At 50.9% G+C, this 12513-nt stretch overlaps 1 protein-coding gene across 1 annotated transcript in view; it reads right to left on the bottom strand.

Annotated features, from left to right (window-relative positions):
• The window catches only part of Ago2 (argonaute RISC catalytic component 2), an 83558-nt gene that overhangs the window by 11091 nt on the left and 59954 nt on the right, over positions 1 to 12513 (bottom strand). The window contains exons 13-18 of the mRNA XM_050145011.1: positions 11221 to 11380; positions 8399 to 8489; positions 5911 to 6105; positions 3539 to 3673; positions 1295 to 1396; positions 23 to 222 (exon numbers count right to left, since the gene is read on the bottom strand). Of these exons, the coding sequence (XP_050000968.1) occupies positions 23 to 222; positions 1295 to 1396; positions 3539 to 3673; positions 5911 to 6105; positions 8399 to 8489; positions 11221 to 11380 (883 nt within the window). The remainder of the gene's footprint in view (positions 1 to 22; positions 223 to 1294; positions 1397 to 3538; positions 3674 to 5910; positions 6106 to 8398; positions 8490 to 11220; positions 11381 to 12513) is intronic.

Here is a 12513-nt window from a genome sequence, read left to right as displayed (position 1 = left end):
CCTTTCCAGGTGTGACACTTACCTGTCATGTTCTTTATCCACCAGGTGGTATCTGGCGCGGAAGGCCACCAGGTGAGCATAGTAGGCTGGTGCCGGTATGGACACAGAGCGTGTGCAGCGCACGTAGGTGTGACACAGCTGGTAGGTCAGAATCTGCAGCTCATCAGATGAGAAACGATTGTCATCCCAAAGCACATGGTAGTGAGAAGGACGGCTTGTCCCCTGAAAGAGGTCAGAGGTCACAAGAGTCAACAGGAACAGACCTTTACCAAGAACAACAATAATTATTCCTAAGACGGGCATGCTGGCACACATCTGTGAGTCTGCTCTTGGGAGGCTGAAGAAGGAAGATTCAAATTTGAGACCATAGTCAGTAAAACAGAAACACCCTGTCTTTAAAACCCTCAGAATCATCTATTTCAAAATCATGCCCATCTCAGAGTAATATTAATGCAGCCAAGACTCAAGACAGCCCCCAGAGAAAATTTTCAATGTTTCTAATACAGAGAAACTGTTTGTTCAAAGTCTGAGGTACCTGATGGGTGTGAAGGCTACTCCACCCTACCGTCATAGGCTGCATACCTGTGTTAAAATATCACATTGTACCCCACATCCCAGAAATCTGATGTAGCAATAAAAAATAACATTTTAGAAGGGGCTGAGGGAAAGACAATGCCCCCTAGATATACTGGATATTCTACAATGTTTTATTTATTATACCAAGAAAAAAAAACACAACTCTCAAAGCTACATTTTAACATTTAAAAAGTAGGGTTTGGGAATATTTGATGGTGCTCTTCCCTCCAAAGACTCCTACAAGGAAGAGTGGCATTCACCTAGCAGAAAGAACGGTGGCTCCTCCTTGTCTACCTGCTATCAGTCTTCAAAGACCTTACTCTAGCAGCAGGAAGATGGTGGGATGCTGGCTTCCAGAAGTCACAGAGCATTCCAGCACCCTCCTTGTCCTGGCATTTTATTGGTAGCCAGCATGCAGCTGAACTTGAACTCCTTCAGGCCCCAACTAGGGCGGCTTCCTGTAGCCTCAACTTCTAGCTCACCCGCTGCCAGGACAAGCACTCCGCACCCCTTGACCACTGCTGTCCCTTCCACAATGGTCTCACCACACCCACTTCCACACAGGTTCCTGCTACCTCTTCTTTCCCAGTGTCTGACCCAAAAACAGTCTTGGTACCTGGGCCCGAGGCCACCTCTCCCGGCCACAGAATGATCTGGAGCCCCGTAGGCATACTCACAACACATCTCAAATGTACGACAGCACTGCTTCCCTCCTTACCTGGATGCCGGCATGACTGCACAGGTAGAAGTCAAATTCAGTTGGATGGGTGATTTTCGTGTCTACGGTTGTGCCTGCTGGAATGTTCCCACTCTTCCCAACCTGCAGCAACAGAGAGAGCTCATCAGGTGTGGCAGGGATGGTGGGCAGAGCTTGTTGTTTACGCTGCAGCCAGATGCTCCCTTCAAGCAGTCTGTTTTCTAAAGGACCTGCATTAAATAGGCTCCAACTCTCTATGTGGCTAAGGATGAGACCAACTCATGATATCCCCACCACCACCTCCCAAGTGCTGGAATAGCATTGTGTACCATTGTGCTTAGCTAGAAACATTTCTTTTATGAGAGTGAGAGAGAGAGAGACAGAGACTCCACTGGGGTAGTTACTTTGTACTTTTCTTACTAGCACAGCAATAATGCCATGAAATCCCTCTATTGTTTATTTATAGACAGTCTCCTGTAGCCCAGGCTGGACTAGAACTCACTGAGTACTGCAGACTGGACTCAACTCATGGCACGCCCCAGAGTGTGGAACAGCAGGCATGCGTGACTATGCTCAGCTAAACAGTTCCACACACCGTCTCCACTTCTTGTGTTGGCAGAACTGTGCTCCGAGCTGGCTATGGATCTGCACTCCCACCCCAGCGTGGGCATCGCCTCTTGAACAACGCATGGGGACTGGGGGCCATGTCTTGGTCAGTCCTCCCAACAGCCTTATCCTTGTAGGCAGGGCCAGGGAAAGAAGTGGAGCCTCGTGGTCGAGGGGCTGAGGAGTGGACATACAGGGCGGATCCCAGTCACAAGGTCATGTCTGTCCACATGTAAATAACCTATCTCCTTTCTAAAACTGCATGAATGATGTTTCTATAGTCTTCCTGCTATTACTCCTTTGCTGTTCTCTGCCACCCTCTCTTGAGGACCCACAGCTGAAGTTTGGGTGAGAAATCTGCCTAGAATGCCTTCTGGCATGGTGACTTTCAAAAATGAACTTTTGGGTTAAGTTCCTGAGTTGATTTTGTAAATACAAATAACTCCTCCATAGGCATCTGGGACATACTACAGAATCCATTAGCTAAGAGTCACATCTGTAGGAACTGACATCGCCAGTCTCCTCTGCTTCCCTGGAGGGGATCCTCTGCCCCCTGCACATTCCGGGAAGCAGAATCACACCACATCTTTACTATCTTCTAATTATTGCCCACTCTGGGGAAGGAAGCCCTAATACCCCTGGCAACAAAGATATAGGGCTGCAAGGGACCCCAGCTACAAGCTCCACAGCTTCCCTTCATGGTCTGCAGGGTCATTTCACATTTATAATAAATGCACTCACGTCTCCAAGCTGAGCTGATTTGGTATGAAACCATTTGGTTTTGTTCAGCTGTGAGCGCTCTGGAGTTTCTATTTGTTCTATCTTTAATGCATGAGCTACGGGCAGCAAAGTGAAAGTGTCAAGCAGTCTAAAACCTCATTTGCATAATGATCAAAACATATGGCTTCTACAAGATCAAGGTTTGGAAACCACCCGAGCCGTCCGTGTCCTCCCATGGGTGTCCGCCACCTGCTGCCCTTCTCACCACACCCCCACTCTCTGCTCCCACTCATTCCTGCCTGGTTCAGGTTCTGGCAGGTGTGTTACAGCATCCACCCGTGACCCTGTACCTGTCATTTCCCCTCGAGGTTCTGTAAGCTTCAGTTGGTCCTTTCCCCTCTATGTCATTTTAGTATACAGCTCTGGGAACACTGGTGATCACAGCTACAGTATTTTATTGGTGAGTGGTTCCTTTCACTGTGGCAAGAAATACCTCCCCACAAATACTGAGCCACCCTGGAGGCCACCAGGCCAAGCTGAACTGCAATAACCACCATGGTGTGATGATCCTAGCCCGATGGATCTTGCACTCCCAGTACTGGCTTCAGGCTCTGGTAGACACCCTGAACTCCCGCCCCTTTGGGCAACCTATGTCTCCCAGGCAAGTGCCCTATATACAGCTGTGGGCATCATTGTAGTGTTAAAAGCAGAGAAAACACTTTTCTGGGTCTTAGGAGATCAGTGCAGTGTGTGCCATGCAAGCAGAGGATCTGGGTTTAATCACTAGGCCTGCATGAGCTCTGACAGGGTTTCTTCCCCCTGAAACACCTCTAGATCATTTATTGGGAAAATGACATTTCATGCCTGGGCCTTCCTCTTGGAGTCCAGCCTCTCCAAACAGGCTCCCCAGATTGTGGCAGCCACAGGGCTGTGACTCACCCGCTCATTCTTATCTGTGCAGAAGAGGCGTGTGTGGTGGCGCTTCTGCACCACGATGAACGTGATCCCTGGCTGATAGTCCTTCTCCAGCTTGATGCAGGCCTCTCGGATGGCCAGCAGCTCGTGATGGAGGACCTGAAGGATAATGGCAGGCATCAGGGGCCTTGCTCTGCAGGCAGCTTAGCCAGCACTGGGCCAGTGAGCCACTGTGCCTTCTGCCGGCTGTCCTGATAAAAAGACTGGCCAAATGCAGACTTGAGAGAAAAGGGTTTATCTACACCTAGCTTATACTTCCAGACCACAGCCGAGGGAAGAAACGGTAGAAACAACAGAAAACATGAAGTACGTTACTTGTTAGCTTGTTTTCTTTCATTTTTATTCATTCTGATTAGCCTGTAACTGACGATGTGAACAAGGATGGCCCTGAATTCACAGCGATCTACCTCCTCTGCCTCCTCACTGCTGGGGTTAATAGCATGCAAACTAAACTCAGCTCAGCTAGCTTTTCTCATACAGCCCAGGCCGACCTGTCCCGGGACGGCACTGCCATAGTAGACGGTGCCCTTATGTCAAGTAGCAATATGAAACTGTCCCACAGATGATGCCTGATTGAGACAATTTCTTAATTGAGGGTCCCCTATTCCAGAAAACTCAAGTTTATATAGTTGTGATAGTAAAAATTATGACCAAACTTTTATCTACATGGAGACTACTGAGGGCACCCAGGCTTCATGATTAAAATTAGAAAGCGCACAAAACTGCGCGGTATCGGGGCTGGAGAGATGGCTCTGAGGTTAAGAGCATTGCCTGCTCTTCCAAAGGTTCTGAGTTCAATTCCCAGCAACCACATGGTGGCTCACAACCATCTGTAAGCCCTCTGTGAGGTCTGGTGCCCTCTTCTGGCCTGCAGGCATACATTCAGACAGAATATTATATACATAATAAATATTTAAAAAAACAAACAAACAAACAAACAAACAAAAAACCCTGTACGGTTTGGAACCTACAGTGGTCTCACGGTGCTCAGTAAACAGCACTGTGAAGACTCATGGACATGACTCATGGACATGGACAACTGAGCCATTTGCTGCTTGCTTGCTTCCTGAGAGTAGAGGAAAGGCGAACGGAGCAAACGCTATCTTGAATCAGACCTGGGCTGCTTGGCTCTGCCACGAAGCAGCACTCAGCAAGAGCCATTCTTTCCAGCTGCATTGAAAATTTCATGTAACGCGTGTCAGGGTTTGCTATATAAGTGCGGGGACTTTTGTTGAGATAGTGTCTCCCTCAGCCTATCCTCAAAGTCTTAACTCAAGCACTCTTCCCACCCAAGACTCCAGAGCAGCTGGGCCTGCAGATATAAACTAAAGCCAGGGGCTCTTCAGCTTTGTCTCTGTGCGCACCCCCCCACCCCCCAAGCCTTTCTTTCTGAGACAAGGGCTTGCTACACTGCCCTTGCAGGACCGGAACTCAGAGATCTGCCTGCCTCTGCCTCCTGAGAGCTGGGTTAAAGGTAAGTGCTATCACGCCTGGCACCTCAGATTTAATTCAGGTTTAATGTTTCTAAAGTATGCCTAGAATTCCAGTGAGACAATCCAGTCATGGGGATTCTGGGATTCTCTGAGGGGGAGAGCTGAGACAGGCAGATCCAGCCTCTCTACCAGGGAGGAGCATGCGGAAAAACTAGGAGCACAGGGGTTCTACTTAAAGGCAACAGGGCTCTGGTCACAAAAGTGTATTGTGGAAGCTGTCATCAAGGCTCTTGCAGAGCACAGTTCTAGGGCTTGGCCAGGAAGGCAAACACACACGTCCTCTGTTGTACGCCATCAGCCTGTGATCAAGGCAAGTAGAATCCCAAGCACTTCAGACCTTAGAAATGCCCAGGGCAGATACCAATGCTCCCCAAGAAGGAGGGACCCGTCCTCCTCACTGAGTGTGACCCATATGTCTTATTTCTCCATTCCCTGCCACCGGCTCCCGAGGAAGCAGCTGCTGGGACGCCGGGTGAGGTGGAGAAGAAACTAGCCTGGGCCAGCCGGGGAACAGTGGGCTCATACTGCTACTGCAGTTTGGCTGGGATACCTACAAGTCCCCTCTTCTCACTGTCCTGGGCTTACAGCTCTCCATATCCACTGTATTGGTCCCTAGACACCACCTTCAAAGAGCTCCAAATTGTCATGGGACCCTAAACACAAATTCTCATATTCCTCGGCCAGGTTCTACCCTCACCTAGGTCTCCACTGCCCAAGCTTGTATCCGCAATTCCACTCCTGCCTTCGCCCACCACGGGCCTCAAAATCTCATGCAGCACAGCCCAAACACATATTCTGCCTTCCACACTGTGACCAGCCAATCAACAGTTTGGTGCAGCCTACCTGCTGGAACTGGCCTTCAGAAACACCATCTCTGTAGAAGATGATGCGGGTGGGCTTGAAGCGTGTCGATTTATAGAACTGAATGAGCAGCTCCCGCACCATGGCAGCCAGGTCCTGGATGATCTCCTGTCGATGCTGCTGTACACGCACGGTGGCGCAGTAGCGGTTGGGGTGTGCGTCCATGCTGCCCACAACCTGTGGGACATACAGTCAGCAAGTGGCAAGGGCTTCAGGGGTCCCTCCTTCTAGGGTCCTGCAAAGAAGCATCTCTCCACAATGTCCCTCCCAGCAGAAGGTGCTGCTAAATACCTTCCAAAGATGAGACATTTGCCCTAAAGTACACAAGAAAAGGCAAAACTGGCCGGGTGGTGGTGGCGCCTGCCTTAAAACCCAGCACTTGGAAGGAAGAGGTGGGAACTCACTCTGAGTTCCATGCCAGCCTGGTTTACAGAGCGAGATTCAGTACATAGAGAAACACTGTCTCGAAAAACGGGAAAACCAAAAAACAGGGGGGAAGAAACCGAAAAGGCAAAACAGCCTGTGTGTAAGGTCAGACGTGGTTGAATTATCTGTGCAAAAAAGCAACTGGGGGTGCCTCTTGTTTAGAGCAAACACTTCTCCAAAAAGCTATATGCACATCAAAGACGGAGTGTCACCAGACTTCTGTCCCTAGGAAGGTCACAGCCCCTTGAAGGAAGCCGGCTGGCTCTTCAAGGGGTCATCTGAAGAAGCAAATAGAAGAGCCAGAGTGCAAACCACGATCCTTCTAGGGTTGAGATCAGGGGACCAAGGGGACCGTTATAGCTAGGACCTGCCCATTTCGGAGCTGTGGGAAGCACTTCCTTATACCTTGAAAGCTCTAAGGGAAGGGCCCCATGTCCCTGGGAAGCAGGTGACCTGCTATCCATCTGAGAAGCTTTACAGAATTCCTTGTTCTAACCCTGCCTGGGGTTACAGTTTTTCTTCCAATCTGACAGTTTCCCTCTTAAATAGACCCCAAAGTTTTGCAAGTTGGTATAAATAGAATAAGTCAACATGAATGGAAACCTATTCCTACTGACTGAGAACTGTGGGCACCAGGAATAAACACATAGATATCTGCTCCTTAGAAGTTGAGAAGCCTGGCTCTAAAACCTGATCTTGTTTGTCAGCTCACCTACTTCTGCCATCAGCTTACATTCCCGAGCAGCCGGGAACGCTGCAAGGGATTTTCTAGACTACCACGCCAGAGGTGAGAAGATCCACTCTAAATCTGAGTCACCCCTAGTGGCAGCCTTTTGTTTTTGCCTGCTTGCCCAAGCTCTTGTTGGCCAGTTTGTCCACTACTGTTGCTGTAGGCAGATTCCAATTTAGACTAAAAACCAGCAGCTGGGATTGCAGAGAGACATCCAACCTCATGGACTAAACAACTACTGATTATTCTCGGCCTTTTCATTGTAATACTACATGCTATAAGTGTGTGTGGGTACGTGCACGCGCGCACACGCATTTTGGACTAATACACTGCCCTAAGCCTTCAAAGCTTAGAGGATCTGTGCCCAGTGAACCAGAAAAAAACAAAAAATGGTGACCAGGTAGAGACCAATGTGGCAAAAGACCTGGGATCCTGGCTGTGGATGCCACCTACAATCCAAGCCTGAACTGTGCACTACACACATGATGCAAATGGGGGGGGTCCTGTCCTATATGTCATCCCCGCCTTTAAGACAGATATTGAGCCTGTTTAGCATCTGCTATAAGCCAGGCACAGAGCAAGTGCCTCTCCCCCTTTCACAATCCTATGGGCAACAGCAAAAGCACACGTGAAAAGCCCAGAACGATTAAGCGTAATTACAGGAGAGAAACAGCAGAGTGTGGCTTGAGGCTGAGGCTCAGCTGGGTATAAGGCTGGTATTGCCATGCCAAGTAAAGGGTGCTGGGGCACACTCTAACCAAGGCTGTAGGCTGCTATGCCCAGGGAATTTGATCCCACTCCACAGCAGGTGGGTGCCTCTGTGGCACTGATGTCAGAGAAGCTGATTGTGTGGGAAGGTAGAGATGACCCAAAGAGCCTGTCGTTTCCTTCCAGACACTCAACCACCCTGGCTCCAGAACCCTGCACTCTGACTAGAGTGTGAGAGAACACCCCCTTGTCACTCTGCACTCCAACGGGGCAAACCTCACTACTGAAGTACACGGCTGGCCTCTCTAACAGGACAGGGTGGTCTTCTGAGAGCAGAGGGTGTGGCTGCTGAATGGTCAGCCAAGGCTGTCTTGATGGACGGGGGAAGCCCACCAAATGCACCAGACAGCAGGGTAGGTGGCAGTCTACAAACCACTGTGACATCCTTGGTTTCCCCTCTAGCCACCCCTTTGCCAGGAGCTTACGATCTGAGCAACCAGGCAGGTGAGCGAGCTCCATGGCGTTCTTGCCACACCACTGCAAACAACCACTGGCACCTGAGCAGCATGGCACCAGAAGAGAGCAGGAGGGAGTGTGGGTACTTACGGCAGCGATCGAAGGCTTCTTTCCATCCCCAGCTGGCGGGTGGGTGACATCGGCTCCCAGGAAGATGACAGGTTGCTGGAACACTGGAGGCCTGTAAGAAAGTGGGTGTTGGCAACCCAGGATTCAGACAATGCATGGATGCCTGACATTATTCCTCTCCCTCTTGGGGGGCAACCCTAGCCCTAAAATGGACATTTCCCAAGAGATCTCCTGCCTCTACCTCAGTGCCTGGATGACAAGCATGAACTGCCAAACCCATCTGTTTTCACTGTGCTGGAGCTTGAACCCAGGGCCTCATGTATGTGTGCACTTTACCAAGAGACACCCCCAGCAACTCCATCAGGATCTTATCCTTAAAGATCCACAGAAGGCCCGCCCACTGGGTTAAACAATGCGGTCTTGGCTGGGCACTGGGGGTGCCTTGTTTAACCTTCTACTTCCCTAGGGTTACTCCAGGATCTCACCAGCCCCCTGACTCATTCTCTCAGGGTTGCCAGAGCAAGGAGTTTTCTAGCCACAGCATGCATGCCATCTCCTAATATCCCAGCCATCACCTTCATGCCCACCAATTCTGGCTGAGACTGCCAGGCTGAATGCTCAGTCCCTGGGGGGGGGGGGGGGGCAGTGTATATAGTGAATACAGGAGAGACAGAAACAACAACCCTCCATGGACTACCCAGAGAACTACCAGGCTTCTCCTGTCTCCTGTACTATAGGGGCCTGGCCTATCATACGGAGCCACTAGGAGCAGCACACCTATCTCTATTTCCATCATGACTGCTCTTGTAAGACGCAACAAGAACACAGAAGCCAGCAGCCCACACCAGCACCCACTGTCTGCTTATGGCTGGAAAGGGTATGCAGCATGGGCATCAGAAAAGGATTCAGGCGTCCTGTCTGCTTTCCTGCAGTTTTGAGACATAGTCTCATGTGTCCCAGCCTGGCCTTGGACTTCTGATCCTCCTGTCTCTACTTCTCAAATTCTGGGATCATAAGACTATGCTTCCACATCTGGTTCCTATGATTCTTATCGACTGCCAGGCCGTACACATAACCCTCAATGCCAAAAGAGACTGACTTTGCTAAAGGTGGCCTGAGACTATCACAAAAACCAGAAGACATTTTGACACCTGTTAGCAGGGAAAGTTGAGGTGGTCAGAGGGCATTTTTGTCCCTAAGTGTGTGGGGACTGACTCCTCCAGACAGTACTCTCTGTGTTAAGACCCTCAGGTCATGAGCAACCATGACACCAGCTGAGCACCACATCTCTACCTGAGGTGACTTCACTTTGTTCAAAGGGTCAGGCACTCAGAGATGCACGCTCTAATCTCTCAGTGAGTCAGTCTCAGCAAAGGCCCAGGGAGTGACCACAACAGGAATTCTCCTGGACAACCCCCTACCCCTAAGCAGGCACTCAGGACACAGACACAGAAGAGAAAGCACTTTCTGAGGGGAGATAAGCATCTCTGTAGCCTTTCCAGCAAGGGCTGGGTACATTGCCTGCGACTTAAGACTGACAGTTCACAGCACTGTGGTCTGCCACATTTAAGATGCTTGTGTCCCCTGGTCTCTGATGACAGTTAAAGCGGGAGCTGGGTGCTACCCCCCAGATCCTGATCACTGTCTGCCATCATCAGGCCACCTAGATGGCACAGCCAGACAGCAGCTGTGTTCCTCCACGTGGCTGGATGGGACTCACATGCCATAAGCAAAGGCACACCTGCCCCTGGCTTCCTCTCATTTTTTATCTGTAGTCTAACAAAGCTTCCCATGAGCCCAGCCTGCTGCTACCTCCCAGGTTCCTAACTCAACTCCATGCTGTCATGGTAACAAGATTCCTCTTTCAAGGTCTCCAGTGACTTCCACAGCACTGGGTCCAATGATCAAACCACAGTGTGGCCCATTGGCATTCTGTGATGCAAGACACACTCCCTTGATGCCTCCTCCTGTCTACTACCCGTGTCCCTGAACTTTATCCTGGGCACAGGGCTCAGATCTTGCTATTCACTCAAGGGTGCTCTCTCAGGCTCATGGCTTTAATACCAGAGGACACCTTGCCTCCTCCTATCTCCTGTGGCAGGCCAGAGTGCAGCTGCCCAACCCAAGCCACTCCTCTTTCCTGTCTTTGACACTAACTAGACTAAGAGCTAGAGATGACTGTCATCTCCTCCTTCAGTCTGAGAGCTACAGCCAGTCCCCCAGAATACAGGCTTGCCCATCATTCCCCTGGTCTTCGGAGACAGTTCCCTCAACCAAAACGATTACTATGGTCACTCTCTTCTTTTGCCTCTATCGCAGGACCACAGTCCAGGAAAGGACAAACATTAACTTTGGCCTCGACCTCTAACCCCTCAGGAGGCACACAAGGAAGAAGATAGTTCCACAAGTCCAGCCCTTAGCCCTATGGCGCATGCTGGCAGTCAGTGCTTGCTAGGCCTGATTTCATGGCCTAGGCATAGGACCCATCAACACTGGCTCCTACATGGAGCTTTCAGTCCAGAGTGCTCTGATCCCAGTAGTAAGCTGGGAGTCAAAGAGGGAACTAGGAGTATGCACTGCACTAATGCTCCAAGGACCAAGTGACAAGAGTGGAAGCCATTTCCTGGCCGTTCCAGATGAACCTGTCTTGACCTCAGCACAGGGAGCAGGGGTGGCAGTTGCCCTCCACACTAATCTTCAACTATTAGGGAGCCTAGCCACGGCACTTACCCACCCCAGGACTTCCTGGTTCTGAGGGCCCCAGACTCATCCCACACGGACTGTGGGCACCTCTCAACTGACCATTCAAACCAGCGGTGGTGTGCAGGATGCAGTCTCCTCACCTGCCCTGTGGCAGCAGGATGTTGTTGACGCCTCCCAGTTTGACGTTGATTTTTAAGCAGAGATTGGACAGGGTCTGTGGCGTGGTCCTCTGCACGTTCTTCATCTGCACGCACTGTGTGGCCATCCCCAGCACTGTGTCTCCCACACGCTTGACCTCAGCTGTGGAGCAGAAGTGCACATGTCACAGCCCCCAAAGAGAAGCAGCTGTCTTCTGCCCCCACTTGGACTGCACCAGGCACCTGCAGCCAGTCTGTGGAAGATGCTGGCAGGTGGAGGGGCAGAGCTCCTGGTGGAATCCTGCGGTAGCACTGCCAGGCACCTGTGCCTGCCTCACCCCCGACAGGATGGGGAGCTGGGGGCGCATCACACACCACCCATGTGTGACCCGGGCCCAGGGCAGGGTGAGCAGAACCAGCTATGACTGCAGCTTCAGTCGGCCCTCAGCAGGAATGAGCCCTCACGTTAAGCAAATGCCTGGAGAGCTAAAAATGAAAGTGCCAGCCTCCTCAAAACCTTCGGTGAACACAGAACCAACATCAAAAGCTGTGGGATCCCTACTCCCCCATTCCCAGATTCCTTCCTGAAGCAGCTGGCCACTGCTCTTCGGGCTATTCTAGAAACCAGGACTCCAGGGGTAACATTCACAGCATCCAAACACCACCACATTGAGAAAGCCTTCTTTGAACTTCGAGGGAGAAGCATGGCCTTGATGGGACTGTTCTCTGCCCCTCTACTGCCGACAAGCATCAGGCAGCCACAGTTGCCTTTCTTGGCTCCTGCACCACTAGAGCTCACACCAGCACCCTTCTGACCGGAAGCTTGTGGGCAAATTGCTCTCACCTTGCAGACCCGTCCATACACCCAAGGACCTCCTGAACATTCCCTCTCACCAGTATTTCCCGGCTCTGCATTGATGACTGAGCAACTACCCTCCAACAGAGAAGTCCACCTTGTCTGCAGTGGTAGCAGAGGTCAGCCATGCTGACTGGGTTCTGAGGAATCAGGAGTTAGTAGGGCTTCCTCAGGGAACACTGGCATTATTAGGGGACTCTCTTCCACCTGACAATTATGCCACAGCATGAAGATAAAACCAACCCTAAAGTCAAGTTATGGGTCACCTGGAGTTGCTAGATTCCTGGGACTGTGGCCTCATGCAAGACAACAAGGATGATTCCAAGCACCGACTAGAGCAACCAGATCCCCTCTCCCCTCTCGGGCTCAGGGCCGGGCAAGAAGCAACCACTTAGTTCAGGCAACATGAAGGGGAACAACAGGCAACGTCCACCCACTGG

Source organism: Alexandromys fortis, unplaced genomic scaffold (genome assembly GCF_014885135.2).
Source record: "Alexandromys fortis isolate MF-2015 unplaced genomic scaffold, M_Fortis_MF-2015_v1.1 scaffold_2_1_26212458, whole genome shotgun sequence".
Taxonomy (NCBI): Eukaryota; Metazoa; Chordata; class Mammalia; order Rodentia; family Cricetidae; genus Alexandromys; species Alexandromys fortis.
The sequence above is the reverse complement of the archived record's forward strand: the minus strand, read 5'-3'. Positions and strand labels throughout refer to the sequence as shown.